Source organism: Osmerus eperlanus, chromosome 16 (assembly GCF_963692335.1).
Source record: "Osmerus eperlanus chromosome 16, fOsmEpe2.1, whole genome shotgun sequence".
NCBI classification, from domain to species: domain Eukaryota; kingdom Metazoa; phylum Chordata; class Actinopteri; order Osmeriformes; family Osmeridae; genus Osmerus; species Osmerus eperlanus.
Window position 1 is genome coordinate 1,881,353 of NC_085033.1, and position 20,867 is coordinate 1,902,219.

The following is a 20,867-nucleotide window of genomic DNA, read 5'->3' on the forward strand; positions in this document are numbered from 1 at the left end:
GGCCGCTGGCTGGCAACACCACACACACGCGGCCAAACTAGTTCAAGTTCTCTCTCTCTCCCTCCCTCTTTTCTCTCCTTACACACACAATATGCAGACATGATTCCGCCCAGGCCTGTAGTTCACCTACGTTTAGATACTCTCTACTCTCTCTAATTGCTCTCTCTCACTCACAGACCAAACAAATCCCACACAGGTAACATAGGAAACAGGCTGGGACACACACAAACACACAGGACTTACGAGTTGACACAGAGGACCACGATGTTCTTCCACAGATTCCTGGTTCCCACCATCTTAACGATGCATGTTCTCTTGGGCTTCATCTGCAGGGCTCTCTGCAGCTCTGAAAACAGGAGACCACACCAGGGTTCAGGAGGAGACATGGAACATCATGAACATCGTGTTTTTTTGGTAGAGCCAGGAGCAAGGCATACATGACAGCTGAGAGTCACAAAAGACAATGTGTCCACATGACTCATGTCGTCCTGTCGTTTCTGCGGATATGACAGGAAGGGGGGACTGAAGGATGAGTAAACGTACGGCTGATGGACGAGTGTGCTTTGAGGAGGACAACGCCCTAGTGCCTATCTGATGGGGCAACGGCATTGTTTTGGAATCCGACCGGTTGCCATGGAAACAAACCTTCTACATTCTGCCTGGGCACGTGACATTCCACATGACTGTTCTGACTTATCTTTGACTATGCGTGCGCGTGTGTGTGTGTGTCCAACCAAGCAGCATACCTCTTCCACTAATCCCCCATACAACATGACTCCGCCTTTCAAAGGGTAGAAATAATAGACACACTCACACACTCCGCACAAATACCCATGTGTGGATACCTGAGTTAAACATAGCAGGTAGCTGGGGCTAAACTAAACCCATGAATACAGCAGATGACTTTGTCACTGTGCTGACACACCCACATTGTCTCTCTATCCCTGCATCAGCACACACTGGTCCAAATCTCCAGGAGCAAAAAAAAAAAAAGAGTACATTTCACCTTAGCCAGCTAGGTTTTTCTCTGTACTGTTCCGTTTCTCAGATCAACATGTGTCCTGTGTAAGATCTTTCTGGATGCTAAAAGCAGTGTCTCTAGACTTGCCCAGCAGACATGTCTGGATATGTAGGGTAGATGTTCTGGTGTGTTCCAGGACGCACGTCTGGCCCCAGACTACTTCTGCAAGAGTCGGGGTCAATGGGATTAACCTGCTCCCATCTGTTGACCATACACCCTGCCTCGCCTCTCCTCCCCCTGCCTCGCCTCGCCTCTCCTCCCCCTGCCTCGCCTCTCCTCCCCCTGCCTCGCCTAACCTCCCCCTGCCTCGCCTCTCCTCTCCTCCCCCTGCCTCGCCTCTCCTCTCCTTCCCTCCCCCTGCCTCGCCTCTCCTCTCCCTGCCTCTCCTCTCCTCCCCCTGCCTCGCCTCTCCTCCCCCTGCCTCGCCTCTCCTCCCCCTGCCTCTCCTCTCCTCCCCCTGGCTTGCCTCTCCTCCCCCTCCCCCTGCCTCGCCTCTCCTTTATTGTTTCTCCTCCCCCTTCCTCTCCTCTCCTCCCGCCATTCTTGTTTTGATAAAGATAATCAAAGGGCTGGAGTGCCTGGAGGGGTTTGGGGAATGGAGGGGATAGACAGGGTGTAGGTTTACCAACCCCACTATCCCACCGACCCAGGAGTCGACCTGTTACCATGGGTACCACAGAGGAGGGGGCCGAGGGTTGGGGGTGGGATGTCTATCAGGCCATCAACCCTGCATGCCCTAGGCTGACACCTCACATACTGTTAGCCACAGATCTTTTCTTACATAACCGTATAACTGTGACCATTTGGCCAGGAAAAAACCACAAGGAATGTAAATATATCCTTATTGATTTACTGATCAATGCATTTCAGGTGAGAGCCAACCCAGGTAAGCCTAATATAAAGGGCTGGGGCCGATAAGGATGGTGTCTCATTTCCCTGTGTGAGGCCTACCTGTGAGGATCAGGTCAGGGTCCAGCTCAGTGTTGATCTGGTTCTTCTTGGCGATGTGTCCCATGATGTACTTGGAGCGACTGTACTGCTGAGTGGACAGCAGCCACCGCAGCGACTCTGGGAAGATCCTGAGGGGAACGATACACAACGGAAGAGTCCCTCATTAATAAAAGAAGGGCTAATGAATCCAAATCAAATCCGTCTTTTTTTTTTTTGGGGGGGGGGGGTGTCTCCTTGGGAGCCTGTTTCAGATGCCATTATCCTGGGAATTCCTTTCCTCGCTCTCTTTCCCCCCCCCCGCCACTGCTCTCTTCCGCTGCCTCTCTCTTTCTCGATCTCTTTCTCTGTCTCTTTTGTTTGGGACTCATTGGGCCAACCATACCGAGTCTAATCTCAGATGGAAGCATTGAAATCATGTGATAACTGTCGAATGATGAAAACGTGCTTTGTTCAGGTGCGTCGCGGAAAACAATGACAGGCTTTGTGTTTGTCTTTGACAGACCCGTTTCTGAGCTCAGTCACTATACTTTGCCATGGCAGAGTAAATGGAGGTCAACAAATTAGTATTTACAAGCCAGCACACCATCGACAAGTAACTTTGGTAACGGTAGAGGTAGTTTGAAGGCAAGTTATAAATAAACAAACAATAAGATATTATAGCCATTACAGAAAGATAATGATTAGTGTGGAAATGTCCTTCAGTACTAGCATATATTCTTAGGCCTCTGATAACATAATAATGTTGAATAATAATGAATGTGAGGTATTGTCAGAACATAGATTATGCAACAAGTAGAAAATGGAATGTAGGTGTTTAAAACGAGTGACTGAAAGTGTTTGGAAAGGGTATTGCATCCAAATATCAGTCACCACTGTTCTTGCTGCACATTTTGTGCAATGTCTATCCAAAAGTTCGAGGCATTAGGTAAAAATACTGTTTAGGGGTCTGCTCATTGCTCTAGAGCAGGATATCAAGGGATGGCAAAGCACCATTAAGCACATTTCCCACACAATAACAGATGTCTATCTTCCTCAGGATGACGTCTAGACTACACATCTGACCGAGACCATCACACCAGACAGGAGCAGCGTCAACAGGGGCTGGTGGTCTCCTCACCAGACGTAGGAGAGCATGAGGAACAGCGGGCACACGATGACGGCCTGCAGGACCTGCCAGTCCCGACACAGGTATGCAACCCCGGGCATCAGCAGCTGCCCCCCCAACACCACGAAACTGGCCACCATGGTCACGGTGAAACGCCAGCCCGGCAGACACAGCTCAATCCCTGTGGGGGATGAGGAGGGGGGGGGGGGGGTGGAAGAGAGCAAGAGAGAGAACAAGAAAAAAAAGAGAGAAAGGGGGAGAGAGAGAGGGTACATGAGTCAACAGTGCTACTACACAAATACAGAAATCGTCCATTCACGACACAGACAGAGGACGGAATGTTCGCAGTGGCCCGACGCCCTCAAAGAAACGCTTGTTTGCGAGCCAGGAATTTCCAGTTGTAAGGAAAATATCTCTCCATTGTTCCCATTACGATATGCCTACTGCATCCCAACTTTGCTTTCACTTGAGAGGTTAGAAGGACCTGTTCCGGTTTTTGAAAGAACATATTGGCATGAATGAGTGACTATTTATTGTTTTTGGTGGCAGGAAAGATCATCCTGGTGTTATGAGCTGTACGTCGCAAAGGACTTGCTCTTGCATTTGTGAAGTACTACAGTTTATCAGGGATGGCCACTATAAGACACTCCTTAGATGACCTCCGGATAACCTGGAAAGGAACACACACACACAGAATTTGATAAGAACGGTTGCCAAGTCAGTCCTTCCTGCACCCTCGTTCAGCCAATCAGCCAAGTGAGGCAGGCAGGAACCGAGCGAGAGAGAGGCTCCTTGTGTTCATTCTCTCCCTATCAGAAAGACCCTGATTCATTCGACTGTTCATTAGCATGCGCGGCGCGCTAGCTAGCAAGCAGCAACCAAAGACACCTCGGCCTTCCAGACCGCAGAGCAGCAGACACGCCAGGAGGACGCGACGTTACTGTAACGCCCCCGTTCCCACACCGCTCGGCTCTTTTGTCCTTCATTCATCCCTTTATCTTTCGTATCTTTCTCTCTTTCGGGGGGGGGGTCTTTTGTGCAGCCGAGAAACGCAGGGGCTGTTCCAGATGGGGCCATTCAAGGTGACAGGGCCGGGATAATACAGTGACTGGAGCGGCAGCTCCGCTCCATTCCTCAAGGAAAGAAAAAACAACAAAAAAGAAGGACCCCGGAATTTCAATGAGGCTCTGCCCCCTCCTGAGGACATGAATAATGTTCTCTGTTCAGGGACAGTTCTGCAGCTGGAGCGACAAAAGCCAATGAAGAGAAGAGAGGGAGAGACAGAAAGAGGGGAGGTGGGAGGGGGAGACAAGGTTAGAGAGAGAGAGAGAGAGAGAGAGAGAGAGAGAGAGAGAGAGAGAGAGAGAGAGAGACAATGAGTGAGGAAGACAGGGAGAAGGAGGCTAGGAGAGAGACGAGGAGAGTAACCTCACCCCAGTCTTCCCTCCCACCCACCAGCCCTCCCCAGTAGGAGTCCGCGAGCCCTCAGCATGGATCAGTGATGAGGAATTGCAGGGGACGGCATTCCTCACGGGTGTTTTGGAGATCCTGACGATGCACCCGGTCGCACTGAGGCCCCACAGTACGTCATGGGCATGGGAAAACACACACACACACCCCCACCCACACTCCTGAGGAGTGGGGGCCTTCTGAGCTCCTTACCCCTGCTGACCCTAATCCTCCACATCCCTCTAGATCAGCACTCCCACAATGCACTGCTCCAGCCTGGGCCCCTGCTCACACAAATCCCCACTGCTCAGCTGATGTCATACACGAGGCTCTCTCTGAAAGTCCCCAGTGACACGGTAACATGGCAGGGTGACGGAACTGACCTCAAACAGAGCCTGGGTGACCAACACAAGAAACTACCTTGAGCTGACGTCGCGACAGCCCATGCAGTGGATGTTAGAAAGCCGTCAAACCGCCAAAGCACTTCGTGGTTTGCTGACTAACAGGTGGTTTGGCTGACTCTGCAAAAGCGTGCCGCAAACCTCAACCGTGTCTCTGGTCAGGAATGTGTTCAGTAGCCTGGACAACCAAGGGACAGAGAGTTCAGTGAGTCAGGAGGTTGAAGGTTTCCGCTTTTACCTACTCTGACCACTAGAGGCCCTCAGATAGGTATTTCCCTGAGCCCAGCGGCCAATGAGGTGGGTGACCTTTCTGTGTCACATGAGATCCTCATGGCTTTCTTGCCATGATGTCACCTCTGACCCTGGCCTCTGGGTTTGTGTGTTGCTTGCACGGCCCCGGGTGCCTTCTGTAACAATCCACATACTGACCGCTGTGCAACCTTATGATGCTGTCAGGACTTTCTTTAAAAGGCACATTTAATGCAATGAGCTCACAGTGGATGTGCGTGTGTGCGTGTAACCTGTGGTATCACTTTCCCCGCGGACTTTCAGTTTAGGTCACACTCATTGATCAGGTGCTTATCTCTTTGTAACACGATCAGTGGGTCACAGTAGACTTTAGACAAAACATTCCAACTTTAATCTCATCTACTTTTACACTTGTTGAAGATTACTCTATTCATACTGAACTGCCTGATTGTGTGTGTGAGTTGGTGTGGGTGTGCTTAGTAAAAACAGACCCTAATATCAACACAAACGCAGAATATCAGCCTTGCTCCCAGATGGGAACAGAGCAGGAGATAAAAGACACTCACTCTTACACAAACACTGATAAAGTGTCCATACAGTCCACAAAAACCCTCAGTCATCAGAACTGAAAAAACAAATAGTGGAGATCTCTCACCCCCTCATAGCCACCATGATACTACACCAGACACACCACCAAAATCATACCACAACTCGGATTTCAAAACCATCTGAAGAGAGTTGTTTGTTATGGTGGCTTGTCGAAGTTTAAGGTTAGTGTATTATTATGGATGGGAGGCTATGGGACTTAAGCTAGTGTCGGGGCTTTATAGATGGAGACAGCTATGGGGCATAGTTTAGTGCATGTTGTTAGATTAGAGAAGGCTTTGGGGCCTAGTCTTATGTATCAGGGTTATCAGGGTAGTGTCATGGTTGACAGTATAAGAAAGGTAAAACTATGGGTGCTGGGTTATTGTGTGGGCTTGATAGATAACAACAGATGGACAGAATGAGGGGAGGAAGTTAGCAGAGCTGCCAGGAATGCAAACTCCACAAAAAGGTGAACTTTAACCTGCTCACAGAAAACACAGCACCTACACTTATTTATATAGACACGGAAAGAGGGGGGGGGGGGGGGGAGGGTTGGAGGAACAGAAGAGGAGGAGAAGGAAAGAATGGTTTGTAGTTCAGCCTGTGTATCACACACAAATACTCACACACATACACAAACAGGCATTCTCTCTCTCTCCGTTTCCCATACCCCGTGCCTACACATCCTCTTCTATCTCCCCAAGAAGTTGGGCTCACATGAATACATTAACATTCAAAGTCAGGGCCAGATCACAGATCAGAAACCGTATCGGTTCCTGTCTCTCTCATGCACAGGCAGAGGCAGACAGGGGGAGAGAGAGAGGCAGAGAGAGAGGCAGAGAGAGAGGCAGAGAGCTGACTGTGGCTGCTTGCTGCTCCCCAGGGAGCCTGAGGCATGCGATGGTGAAATGAAATGCTCCTCTCAGTAGGACGGACAGAGTCCTACTGCTGTCAACAGGCCTTAAGGAGAGACATACATCAGGGACCTGCACTGCACAGACAAGCACATTTACACACAGACGGAGAGACTGTCAATAGACAGTTGGACGGAGACAGGAAGAGGAAAGAGAGACGGATAAATAAAGAGAGAATGAAAGAAAGAAAAGAACAACATCAGAGGAGAGAAAGAGAGAGACAGAGGGAAAGCGACCACGCACTTTATAGGACATCCAAATAGGGCCCTAGCATGGATACACACACACACACACCTTCACTATCTAACACCCCCTCTGTTCTCACCTGGCTCTCCTTTATCACTGTACAGGGAGATTAATGCCTGTGGTAAAGTGGGAGCGAAGAGGAATGGAGGGGAGAAGAGAGGATAAGAGATGAGATGAGGGGAAACGAGAAGAGAGGAGATGAGGGGGAAAAGAGAAGAGAGGAGAAGAAAAGAGAGAAGAGAGAAGAGAGGAGAAGAAAAGAGAGAAGAGGACGCGTGATCCGGCTTGGCGTGGCCCATCCCAGCCCGATCCAGCCATGCAGCAGACTGTGAGCAGAGCTGGCTCGGATCCTATCCGAATAGAGAAGCTTCGCTTCCACCACCAGAGAGGAAACACGCGCACACGCACAGACGGTGACACAATTTCCCCCCACCTTGATCTGTCATCTCACTCAAAGGGAGGAGGTAATGCATTTATGACCTGCACACACATGTTCTGGGGGCCACTTCAGTGTGCCTATCCAGCAAAAGGAGTCAACAAGCAAACAACCAGTTATTTCAACGTTTTGTACTTTTCCTAAACTCTCATCCAAAAAACTATTTGGCCCTGTTGTGATAGCCTCCAACCCTTCTGAGGACTGTAAGCCTCTGATCTCCCTGTTCTATTGGTGGAGGATGGTGAGCAAGTGAGGAAGTCTTACTGTGATCTGACACACCTGTGTCCCTTCACCTTTAAAAGAGAGTGGACCCCCTACCTCTGGGAGGCCTCACTCCACCCAACACGTTTTGTTCAGTTGTGGCATTGTTGGACTGTTTTGTCTCTATGACCTTCAACACTACTTGTCACTATGACTACCCACCCCCACACACTTAACCCTTGTGTGGGGGTGGGTCATTGTGACCCACCGTCGTATTGCGGCAACTTTACCACATACAAAAACATAGTGAAGCATTTTCTTTTAACTGTTGGGCTGTCTCAGACCCCCCACATTGCAAAGGTTAAAAGAAAATTATTTGTAATTGTTTTTGTATTGGGTAAAATTGGGTAAACACAACGATGGTTCGTTATGAACCTTTTGGTCATGTGACCCGAAGGCAGCACAAGGGTTAAGCACTGATCTACTGATTGACACACCATCATCATCATCATGTTTTTTTGGTGTTGCGATTTGATATAGGAAGTTGTTTAGTTTGGCATTTGCTCTCCATACATGTAACACTATACAAACCCACGTCTGAAAAACTCAAACAAAACTACAATTCTTTTACAGGGACGTACTATACATAGAACCATTTGTATTGTACCACAGTGAAACGATCTGAGATTCTCATCTGGATCTCAGTTTTGAGAAAACTGCCCCCTGACACACATACGTTTTTGTTTTTCCTAATGGTAGTTTAGAGGATATCCTTCTCTGTCACCTCTGTGTGCAGATACAGCAGCTGTATAGGGGCCGTCACCATAGTGGGGCATGTACTGTGGTCCTGCTTCACCGTGATGATGTAGCAGTGGGAGCAGATACCAAGTACTCCAACCACACAATCAATGTAGTGTCGTGAGCGTTTGGGTGTGTCTAAAGCACAACATCCCGACAGAATCAATCCCACGTAGCTTGACAGGTTTTGGGCGGTGTGATTCTCTAAAGATTTCAAAATGGAGGGAGTGTTCTATAAACGTTTGCGAGTTTGAACAACAAATTAGGATGAGGTTGAGTGGATAATGTGGAATTGTTAGCCACAAACTTTTGACTGTATTTTCCATTTGTTCCAAATCATAATTACAATGAATATTTGCTCCTACTTTAATCACACCAATACATTTGACATGTGTACTGAAGGTGGCAGACAAGCAAATGTGTTCTGTACAAAACAGTATACTGTGTTTAATAGAAGGGAACCATATGGCAAACATCAACACACACACAGCTAGTAGTATCAAGTGACATCATCAGGCCTACCAGACCTCACTCAGCAGGACTCAAGGTTCACCAACAGACACACACACACACACACACACACACACACACACACACACACACACACACACACAGTCAGGTGACATCTTTGGCTACACCAGAGCTTCTAAGTAAGCAAGACTTATGGCTCATTCGTTGTTCTCCGTTTTCCAGTCCCAGATGCACACACACACACACACACACACAGGCACAAACGCAGGCACGCACATTATCCTTCATAAGCACATCCAACACGTGTGAAGAGCGGGTGACATGCATGCAAAGAAATGCAAACACACTAAAACACATTTGTCACGTGCATTAGCACACACAAACACACACAGGCAGACACGTGCTCAGGGAACAGGGTGTACCCAAGGTGGGACGCAAGGATCCTTTTTCTTCTGAATGGCTTCTAGATCCTGTGATCACATGAGCTGTGTGGCCCACACAGATAAGCAATGTGTCAGAGGACACACAGGGGTGATAGGACACACCAAAGTAGGTCTGTGTGTCTGAAGCCATCCTTTATCAAGAAGCCACTGTACAGAGCAACTGATGCTTGCTGTAGGCTAAACTGGATAATCAGCCATTACCCATTTACAAGTCATAAAAATTGCAGTTAGCATAGATGGCTAACTTGCAGAATGAAGGGAGAGTACTTGAAAACAAGACCACCCCACTGCCCCAGAGCACAATAACCCTGGTTCACAGCGGTCACAATGAGCTCACACAAACAAGCCAGCACACAGTCAGCTAGCATGACTCAGAGTTAGCTAGCTCTGTGGGGCGCAAAACACTCACCGAAAACAAGCCGGGTACAACAAAAGCTCTCTACATATACACTTACAACAGCTAGCTAGCATTAGTGTGACCCCTGGGCTAAGCTCTGGAACTCGGCCTGCAAGGGATGCTAAGCTACAGTGCTCAAATTGCTAACACATAATTACAAGATGGAACTCGTATTTCTGCATCCTAACCCTACAAATATAGCAGTGGAGCATGATGGATCGGATAACTTAAGCTTGCTGCTTGGGCACTCTGCTTTGTTTAATATATATAACACTGATGAGCCAAAACATTATGACCACCTGCCTAACATATTGTTGGTTGCGCCAACCCACTGACCCCTGCTCAATTGGACTGAGATTTGAGCAATTTAGAGACCGGGAGAATACCTTGAACACTTCATTATTACCATTACTGAACAATGTGTGCAGTGTGACAGGATGCATTATCCTGCTGAAAGGAGACACTGCCATCAGGGAATACCAGTGTCATGAAGGGGTGTCTGCAACAATGTCTAGGTAAGTGGCACGTGTCAAACAGTGGGGAACCTTGGACGCCCAACACCCTGTCGCCGGTTGGTGGTTTGTCCATCCTAGGACCACTGCCGTTAGGTCCTGACCACAGCTGACTTGGAGCACTCTAAAAGCCTCACACTCTGACCCAGCCATCTGTCCAGAACAGTCTGGCCCTTGTCAAACTCCCAAGTTTATGAAAACTGACTGTTTGCTTACCACCCAATCTACCCAGACGTGAACAGGTGCCCTTGTTAGGAGACCATCAATGTTATTCACTTCATATGTGAGTGGTTAGGATGTTTTGACTCATCAGTGTATATGGTGGATGAATTGAAATGCTTTGGACTGCATGGGAGAGCACATTATGTAAATCAGATGTACACACAAACAGGCAATATAGAAAGGAATGCGTTGACGTCAGGAGTTGAGGTCTGTTCTCTGCTCTCTCTCTCTATGTTCTCTCACTGTTCATTGCTATTCTATGGTTTTTCTGTACCACCCACCCCCAACCCAATTTATTTTCCCCTTCCACACCCCCTTTATCCCCCCCCCCCCCTCTCCGTATGGTAGTTAGCGTCAGGAGCAGTATTTGGTGTCGCCTCACATCAGGCATGTCTGCCCATGCGGTGTTTCTGAATCTGACAGGCCAGCAGAGCGGAACAGACACTGCCTGCCTGCCTGCCTGCCTGCCTGCCTGCCTGCCTGTCTGCCTGTCTGTCTGCCTATCTGATTACCCTTCCCAACCTGTAAACAACACAAAAGTCAGACGGGGCAGCAATCAATGTTGCATGATTCAAATGAAACCTTCAACTGACATGAGTAATCCTGTTTCAAACTAAATGTGACCGATGTTGTCTTGATGCAGCTGTGTGGGTTGAATTAACCAGAATATCCCAGCAGGTAAATGGGTTAAAATGGTTTACATGGAGATATGTATGATGAGCTTGACAATCACCACCACAGACTTTACCTGGATTATGACTCATGTTTTGTACTTCAGGAACGCCTTTTCTACTTCAGGAATGCCTTCACTGGAAACAGGGATGACATCACTGATGTAACAATGACAAGATCCAGTATTGGTTATCTCCAGAGAGAAAAATACTGACATGACACATCAACAACCCTCAGACTTTCCCAAAGTTCCGTGTCTAACTCAAATGCAGAGAGGTATGTTACTGTGTGTATTTAGTCCAGTGAATACCTGGCCTCAAGCAAGAGGTATAGGTGTTTAATAGGGATTCTTTTTTGCTGAGATAGATAGATACAAACTTTATTGCCACACAACAATGTTGGTGGTATTCTTTTGTCATAGGTAGCTCAGTCCAGTGAGGAGGGGGGAGCTTTTAAGGATCCATTGTGCAAACAGACCGCAAGGCCCGGTCATCAAGACACGTGTAACCCCCCACCCCCCTCCTCCCCCCCTCCTCCTGGCCGTTACCCGCTTGGGCTAACGTGGATAGCATATCCAAAGGACAGATTATTGCTCATCAAACCTTAACTGTGCCGAGACAAAAGGTCACAGCAGACTGTGCAGGGGAATTCATCTCCATGACTGTGCTTTTGCTGCAGTCACCTGAGGACAGGTTATCTATGGCCCTAACCACACACACACACACACACAAACACACCCTCTGTATCGACCAGGTCTAGCGAAAGTCCAAAACCCAGGGTTCAAAGTTGAATTAGTTCTGCCTGATAAAGGCCGCCAACAAATCAGAAGTCGTTCCAAGGATAGCGCTGCACGCTCTGTGTTTGATGGCGTACATTGCGAACACTGACCCAGAGCATTGATAAGGTCAGTACTTCACCGTCACTCAATAGCTCCCCATTAGAGGTTAAAAGCTCTCTCTATTTGAAGCTTCCTTCTAGTAGAGAAGATGTACAGACTACAGGAGAACTCTCTCTCCCTCTCTCCGGTCACATTTTCCTACCCACCACCACATGGACTCAAACTCACCTAACCTCCACAACTTCTCAACTCTCTTCCTCTCCCAGGAACCCGTAGGATTCTCTGGCTGGGTTCTGAGAACTACAATCTAAAACCCAAAACAAAGGCTGAGTCCACAGGGAAGCTGGCCCGGAAGGTGAGCCTCCCATTGTCCCAGACCTGGCTGTACAGCTGTGGGGCCACGGCCTTGGCCTTTCCCCACTGCTGCCTCCATGTTTAGTACACACAGCGCAGGCTCCTTGACCCTCGGACGACCCTCCACAAACATGACCCACTCCTGAAAAGCTCAGCTTTCCTTGCAGCTGCACCTCACAAATCTGAAACCAATGGCCTCCCTCCCTAAACGGGTCAAAGAGGCCGCTAACACAGAGACTGACAGAGGGAACGGGCCCACTATTGGACACCGCCTGAGAGACAGACGGCGACAGCAGACAGCGACCACCCCAAGTCCCAAGACTGACATGAGCTGCCTGCCGTAGTCTGGAGGTAGCCCTCACACTGACAGACCCTGCGTTGAGAGACTGAAGGGTGGTAAGCAGAGTTCCTGGGCACGCAGCAGGACTTACTGAGGACGTAGAGGGAGAGGGTGATGCCGGCCAGACAGAAGCCTTCAAAGAAGCGCACGGTGCTGAACATGGGCACGTTGATGGAGAACGCCACGGTCAGTCCGAACACCAGCATGAAGAACACAGAGATGATCAGCACCGGATGACGGCCAAACCTAATGGCCAAGGAGAAGAGGAGGAGGAAGGAGTTGATGTGACTAAACAGCTTTAATTTTGTGATGTACTTGTTCCCTCCCACAAGACAAAGGGTACAAATGAAAGAATTGCCCTAATTAAAGGGTCGGTCAAATGTTAACAGAACGAGAAAGACTTACCAGTCGGCCAGGACTCCGAACACCAGGTATCCGAAGATGGAGCCCACCAACAGTGAGAACTTGGCAATGTGGACTTTCCATGCTGACTCACACACCAGACTCCACTGTAGAGACAGACAGGAAGGTTCACCAACACAGTCCATGAGACCCTCTACTCTTCCACATAACGCATCATTAGAAACAACTTTCAGAGATATTCTGGTGGATTGCAAACCTCATTCGTCGTGGCTTGGGTTTCTCAACCAGCCACACACTTATTTACCGAATTTCCAACCCCAAAAGATCCCTATTCTAGCACTGTAGGAAGCACAACAGGAGTTCAGAGGAGAAAACCAAGAGTTCACAACCAAGAGCATGACCAGTATGCAGGCAGGGTCTTTCATTCTAATAAGTAGACCCCCTACTGTGTCTAATCGTATGCAACATCCCCCCACTGCCTTCCTTCCTTCCTTTCTCTCTCCCTCTGGCTAGTGACTATATCTCCTCTCTCCAACTGCAGTGGGATTCCCTTCATGCAAAATATGGTGTGTGTGTTTGTGTGTGTGGATTTATCTCATTTGCTTCCAGAAAGTAAACCTACTCTGGTTTTGAACACGTCTAGGAGGTTTAGCCCTGGGCAAACACACCCAGATGAAAAGGCACATTGAACTAATGAAAAATCAAGTCATTATCAATTGAGTGTATTTCATGTCATTTGTATAGGGGTGAACACATTACGAAGAAAGGCTTGCTTGGCTTGGCAGCTCTAGTCTTACTAACATTCTCCATTCAATGTGAAAGTTGCAGACATGGGTGTATGGGGGCGAGTCAGAGGACAGGGGGGGGGGGAACCCCTCTGAGCACCCAGCTGCCTGGAGGGGTTGGGGGGCAGAGACGAGAGGGCGGGGGGGGAGGGGGGGGGTGTCGCAGAAGGGGTCTGGGTGTGGCAAAACATGTGTGTGTGTGGCGACAGGTGCATGACACATGGTGTATTAACTTAACATTCTTCATCCTTGACCAAACACTCCACCTTCACTACCCTAGATTATGGAAAGAAATATATCCACAAAGTAGTCTTGAAAAAAATACAAAAGTGCATATGATGTAACTATGTTCTCTAGTATCAAGCTCAAATATGAGAATTGAGCAGACTTGTATGTGTGGCTCCTGCTCTAAGCCAGGGAGATCACAGCCTCTTGTAACCTCTGGTTCAACAACCTCATTCAGATCTCCCGGATCCCCCACCCAGTGATCATGTGACTCACCCATACCAGTTTTGCTCTTTGCGTATCAGTGTCGCCAGAAGGCAAACGAGTTCCAGTTGCGCAACAACATCTCATACAAGAAACTAGAGCGTGTCAAGAGAATCATGCTCTCTGTTAGGCTGTCTAAAGGGTGTGTATGGAGTGAACTGAAACTGTGACTATTGTCCAACTGTGTGACAACCAAGGCTGTGGTCAGGGCCACAAACACTCGACTGGGCAGAATCACAGTTGACCATACACTACATATCCTGTGGTTGAAAACAGGAAATCACGCTGGAAGGTATGACGGGGAACTGTGGTCTACACAGCCGGACCGACATGCCTGACAGGACGCCTGACACACGAGACGGAGGGATAGCAGGTGTCCACATTTGAGCGTACTAGCCCTGGAGGCTAGCTTACCCTTGCGCAAGACATCCAGTTCCTCTTTTAAGGACACAGAAACAATGCAGGGGGATCTGCTGTGTCAGAATAACACAGAACAAAGCTAATCAGAGGGCGACAAGGAGCTGCCTTTCTGAAGTGTCATTTAGGAGTTGCTCAAGACAACACATCCGTCCCGGTTAGGCAACATGGAAACCTATGTGACAATGTGCTGAGCGTGGACAAGTCACAGCAGGGGTCTAATGATCTGCAGGACACGGTGCTCCCTCTCTAAGGACTGTGGATACAGGACTACTGTCTCAGTCATTTGAATACACTGAATTGGTCTCTCTGTGAAGACAGTGGGCAGGGCTTGATCATCTATTAGCCGACAGGCCGAGGACAAAAGCCCCACTGGTAACCCCATGTGTGAGCTTATGTCTGTCTGCCTGCCTGCCTGTGCGTGTGTGTGTGTGTGTGTGTGTGAATGGTCCTTCATCATCTGTGAGTCTGATTAGATGAGGACAGCATCAGCTACAGGTGATGAATACATGTGTAACTACAGAACGTCTGGGAAAGGAGGAGATGAGAGAGGGAAAGAGGGAGTAAGGAAGAGAAGAAGGAGAGGGATAGAGTGAGACTTAGCAAGTGGACGAGCCAGATACTGTGAAAAGAACAAAAGCATGAAGGAGAGAGAACCAATTATTATTATCAGAAATATTCTTTTTTTAGGAAAGATAGAGGTGGGAGAGGTAAGGGAGACGCGTCTGAGCAAGAGAGAGGGAGAAAGAAAAAGAGATTAAACCCTCCCAGTGTGAGAAAAAAAAGCGAGACAAGTGAGAGACTGCTGCATGGATACTGCCTAGCAACAGACTATCACCTTGGTTATCAGACACTAATTGCAACAGTACGTTTAGCGCCGATTGTTTCCTTACTAGGTTAAGAGAACAGACGGCGGGAGTGGGAGGAATAAAGTAGGAAAGAGGGAAAGACAGAAAGACGGTGAGAGAGGGACAGGAAAAAAAAGATACCATGCAATTGCTGCTACCTCTCAGAACCAACATTCCATGACATTACAACACAGAGGGGTTTTTTCAGACTCCTTTTCTGTTCAGAAACGGCCCTTATCAGAAAACACCCTCCAGCACGCCTACACACACACACAAACAAATGCTGCCTTTATTTTAATCTTTCAGTTCCACAGGCCACCCTTACGTCGCTGCTGACTGTGCAGCTGTTGCACAGCCTTTTGAATGCTGACTAGGCATCTGGGGATGGGATGCCCACTCTCTGTCTGGGATCTGAGGGCTGCAGAAGGGACAGGCTAAGAGAGGAGATAGGCTAGGAGAGGAGACAGGAGAGGAGACAGGCTAGGAGAGGAGACAGGCTAGGAGAGAAGACAGGTTAGGAGAGGACACAGGCTAGGAGAGGAGATAGGAGGGGAGACTGGGGAGGAGACAAGCTAGGAGAGGAAACAGGCTAGGAGATGATATAGGAGAGGAGACAGGAGAGGAGACAGGCTAGGAGAGGAGATAGGAGAGGAGACAGGCTAGGAGAGGAGACAGGCCTGGAGAGGAGACAGGCCTGGAGAGGAGAAAGGAGAGTAGAGGAGACAGGCTAGGAGAGGAGATAGGAGAGAGGAGAGGAGACAGGCTAGGAGAGGAGACAGGCCAACCGGGTGGACTGGGCAGCTGGAGAAATACAATAAAAAGAGGCACGCTGAGTCCTATCTGTTACAGTATCACCTCTCAAGATTTCCAGAGCCTTCTTTTTTTAGTGGTACATTACTCCACAATGTCCCTATCTCGACTCTGCCTTTGCTAAGTACTCACTTCCCAATTAAAAAGGAGGATGAGGCGATGAGAACCTTCTTCTGGCTCCCCAAGGTGTTTGAGCTCTCGGCTGTAATGGAGAAGTTCAGCTCAACTCCCAGTAGCGTTGACACACCGCAGGGTGTGAGAGTATCTGAGAGAGAGCAGGGGAGCACAGGGAGACCCTATCGGTGTCTTTCAGTTGATGATCCATTCTCATTTCAGCAGCTCACTCCAATTAAGTCAAGCCCCCAGGAAGGAGGCCCCAGACGCAATTAGAATGGGCCCTCTCCGCACTGGCCAATCACAACCCTCCTACTCTTTTTTCAACGCGCTCCCTCGGAGTGGCCCTCTAGCAGGAGCAGAAGTTTCCCGCCGACAGGCGGTTAATCGTCATGCAGCACACATACTCCCTGAGACATAACCCCAAGACATCCACCTCAGAACCTAGAAAATGGCTGTACTAGTCATTGCCGTGGTTGTTTACGTGAGTACGTTAACCCTTGTGTTATCTTCGGGTCATTCTGACCCATCAGTCATTGTGACCCACCGTCGTATTGCGACAGATTTACCGCATACAAAGACAAAGTGAAGCATTTTCTTTTAACAGCTAGGCTGTCTCAGACCCCCCACATTGCAAAGGTTAAAAGAAAATTATTTTAATTTGTTTTTGTATTGGGTAAAATTGGGTAAACACAACGATGGTTCGTTATGAACCTTTGGGTCATGTGACCCGAAGGCAGCACGAGGGTTAAACATGTCGGTTGAGGGTTGACAGGAACGGAACAGAGGCTCATTTCAGCCGGGTTTGCACTCGGCAGGCACTGTGCTTCTCTCCCGTCTCCAGGATAGGGTGACCACACGTGGTTCAACAGGGTCGTGTGCAGCGGATACGCCCGAGTCAAATGCCAAGGCAGCCCTTCCTGTCTTGGTATCACATCCTGGTGCGTCAGCGCTGGACATGGGGATCCTGGGAGGAGCCTCTCCTGTCGGACTGTTCCCAAGGCCAAGGCACAGAGGTCAAATCTGGCTAAGGCACTGTTTGGGGGGAAGACGGGGTGGATTCCATTCCAATGTGTCTATCTGGGGGAAGACCTTTGAATCGGTTTCACTTCCCCCTCGTGGATGACCTTGCCAGACTGCGGAAGGCTGTGTAGGGAGAATGGTTTCCAGTGATTGTGGCTGCCTACAACACAAACATGCAGTGCTAGGCTCCCTCTCAGGTAATCAAAATGGGAATTTTCAAGATCCAACATTAGAAGTCCAGTACAATCATTAATGTTTCACCTTGGAAAGTAATTGAACGATCGCGCAGACATATTCCAGAACCTGATTAAAAGGGCTTATCTTTAGTGAGTACCATAAAGACAGTCAGCCTTCCGTCCGAGATTGCAGAATCCCCATTAAACCAGGCAGTACATGTAAGTTTCATGCAAGAGTCTTTCGGTTCTTGGTGTGATATAAAACACCACATTTGCAGTGTTTGTTCTGCCTCTTATTGACTTGGCTGCTGGCATATGAGCAGGCCTCGGTGTGGCACAGCATGCCCCCACCCCCTCCTCCCCTAGCGCAGGGCCTTGGCATCAAAGCCTGGCCTTCACATCAAAGCTGCTCCGTCTATGCCACTCTAGATGAGCCCTCTTAGCCACACTCATGAGGTAAGCATGCAGGCGTGTGCAGGTACTGCGCTGCACCCACACTGCACTGGTGTGTTTGTTTTGGCTCTGATTGTGATGGTGTAGTTTCCAGAAGCAGCCCCACTGCACTCCCACAACATGTCCATAACAAAGTCAGCCGTTTGCTTCAGTCTGGTGTAAACACACCTGTACACACCTTGGGAACACAAATGACACAGGGGCTGAATTGGTCCATAAAGGGACAACCTTGAAATCTGTCCTTTGACATTTATCTTATAGAAATCATTATCTCACTCTACTAGAATGTTATTTGCAAGAAAGAGAAAATGAGTACAGTACGTTTAGTTAACATTACCCTGTAACACACTAACATACTGTAGTTGTGAAACCAGTAATTGACAGTTTTGGAACCACAATGGCGAAATGAATTTAATCAAGTCCTGTAATTTGATGACTACAAAGTAGGTTTAATGAAGGCTGGACAGTGTTGCAAGATCCTATAGACTTCCATAACGTCAGTGTTTCATATTCAATAAAACGATGTAGGCTACAGTCTTCTCTACCTCAAAAGTACCCCACTTAAATTAACCCTAAATCCAGATATGTAGTTTGGAACCTAAAATTGGCGCGGCACATGCTTACTGTTAGGCCAAGTGACATAAAAAATCGGTGTGAGGGGTTATTTTAGGGAATGCCTTCAGAGAGCTCTAATGGCGTGACAGTGCTACTCATTAATCCAGGGCGAAGCATTTGTCCAGTGCAGTTGTGACAACCGGCACATTCCGCCGTGCTCCGTGTGCTGAGGCGGGGAGCCCGCTGTGACATCGCTCTGCGATAGCTTGCACCTCGTCAGCTGTTACGATGACTCATGGCAACCCGGTCTGTCGACAGTGCATGCTCACTATCTTCCTAGTGGTCTCCCCACACACTAATTTGACGGACATGATTATTTATAGACCCCGTGAATAAGTTAATGGTGCTATGACACACGCTACAACATAACCCACCCAGCGTGGATAACCATTTCACAGAGACTAAGTCTAGGACTTAAAAATTGTGTTATCCAATAAATTAATCTTAAATATATGAGAAACGTAGGTGTTACGTAATGATCTCCTACAGATTTGGGTAGTCTAACCCTGGAAGCCCTGGAAACAAAGATGCCGGCATATCTGCAGTTCTTGATTATCCTAGTTTTCCCACTGTCCATGTGGGCTAATCAGAAAACATTATTGAATGGATGGGAAGTCATTATAGATTCTATCAAGTTGTAGCACCTACCTTTGTAACCACATTCCGCACAAGTCCTGTGTGCAGCTCAAATGTCCATTCCTTGCACATGCATTGCATGTTAGCAGAATCATTGTGAGTGCCATAACTGCCATTGGCATAAATGTACGCTGGACGCGTAGTGGTATTACCAGGACCATTATATAAAGAAGAATGAGTTCTTGACAAATTGGTCGTGTTTGTCAAAGGCTGAACACATGTGTTGTTCGGCTGGGCAAGAAGGAAATTATCAGAGTACTGGCTGAATCCAATAAATATCGCCGGGATCCATGTCAGGACGATTAAATGTCTCTGGTACTTCCCAAATCCCCCGAGAAATGGCAAGACACAAGCGTCAAAGCGAGTGAGCAATCCCGGCGACGTGAATTCAGGGGGCACAAAGCCGTTCTCCGGTTGATGGTCCTCCGTTTCGAGCTGCACCACGGCCATCGCGGTTTCGCTCATGGATGCGTCTGTAGCGCAGCCGGTTTGGCAGTGCTACCCCTGTCGACTCCACAATGCGTCAATGCCCCCGCTCTGCTAGTGAAAGCTGTGCGCAGTCAGTCACTGGAATTGAAATAAGACGCACTTCTCTATTAACAGGAAGCTGTTCACTATGCTTCTCTCCTAAGTGGACAACCCTACCACTGCTGTTAAACGATACGCACTTGGCTGACCGCAGGTTCAAATCCAGCTAGGTTAATTAAGAAAAGTGCGAAAGAGAAGTTTTCCATTCGTATCGATATTTTCTTTCGAGTTTGATCAATTTGCATACAGTCAGCGAAGGTGTAATGCAGTGCCGGAAGAAGAGGCGAAGGGTATTGCCCTGCCCCTTTTTGAGACTGCTACAGGTAACACACCTGTCCAAATACAAATGCCTTTCTCATTTTGAACACACAAAACCATCCATTTCTTTCCTAAGCTAGTGCTAGCCCATTGAGCTACGGTAATATCAGTCTACACGCCCACGGCAGTTCTTCAGGCTACTATAGACAATGTGCAAATATTTTTTTGTAAAACAGAACCGACTTGTGTAGGAGGAATTCGCTCAACCCCCGCCCCTGGATGTATCCATCCTAGTCTTACTGGACTGGGGTATACCGACAACGCGCATATAGCGTTGTGCTTGTGTGGTTCTTTGTAATATTGTGATGTCCTTACCCACCTATTATGGTGTAATAACTGGGAGGTTCAAATCCAGCATCCAGTTAAGATTGTAGAGAGAACTCATGTATTTTGGGAGTAAAACACAGAAGGAGAAAGGTAAACACACTCACCTTCACCTGTTTGTAGTTGTAGGCAATGCCCCCCTCTGCAGTTAGCGGTATGTAACTACAGCGTGTTTTACAGGGCTGCTGGAAAAGACTGCAGTAGGCCTGGCAGTGTTCTGCATCGAGTCGTCATTGACACACTGCTGACCTCTACCGGTCGACGCGAGCAACAGCGGGATACAATTGGATGACAATTTTAAATGTGCGTCCATTGTTTTAATTTGTGAAATGAGCATCTATTCACACTGAAAAATAATTA

The 20,867-nt window shown here is 48.2% G+C and overlaps 1 protein-coding gene across 1 annotated transcript in view; it reads right to left on the minus strand.

Moving 5' to 3' along the window:
- The window catches only part of slc22a23 (solute carrier family 22 member 23), a 28,627-nt gene extending 8,516 nt beyond the window's left edge, over positions 1-20,111 (minus strand). Inside the window, exons 1-6 of the mRNA XM_062481776.1 lie at positions 19,350-20,111; positions 13,014-13,117; positions 12,700-12,854; positions 3,090-3,258; positions 1,973-2,100; positions 244-346 (exon numbers count right to left, since the gene is read on the minus strand). Coding sequence (XP_062337760.1) covers positions 244-346; positions 1,973-2,100; positions 3,090-3,258; positions 12,700-12,854; positions 13,014-13,117; positions 19,350-19,802 — 1,112 coding nt within the window. The 5' untranslated portion in view covers positions 19,803-20,111. The remainder of the gene's footprint in view (positions 1-243; positions 347-1,972; positions 2,101-3,089; positions 3,259-12,699; positions 12,855-13,013; positions 13,118-19,349) is intronic.
- Between the last annotated feature and the right edge of the window lie 756 nt (positions 20,112-20,867).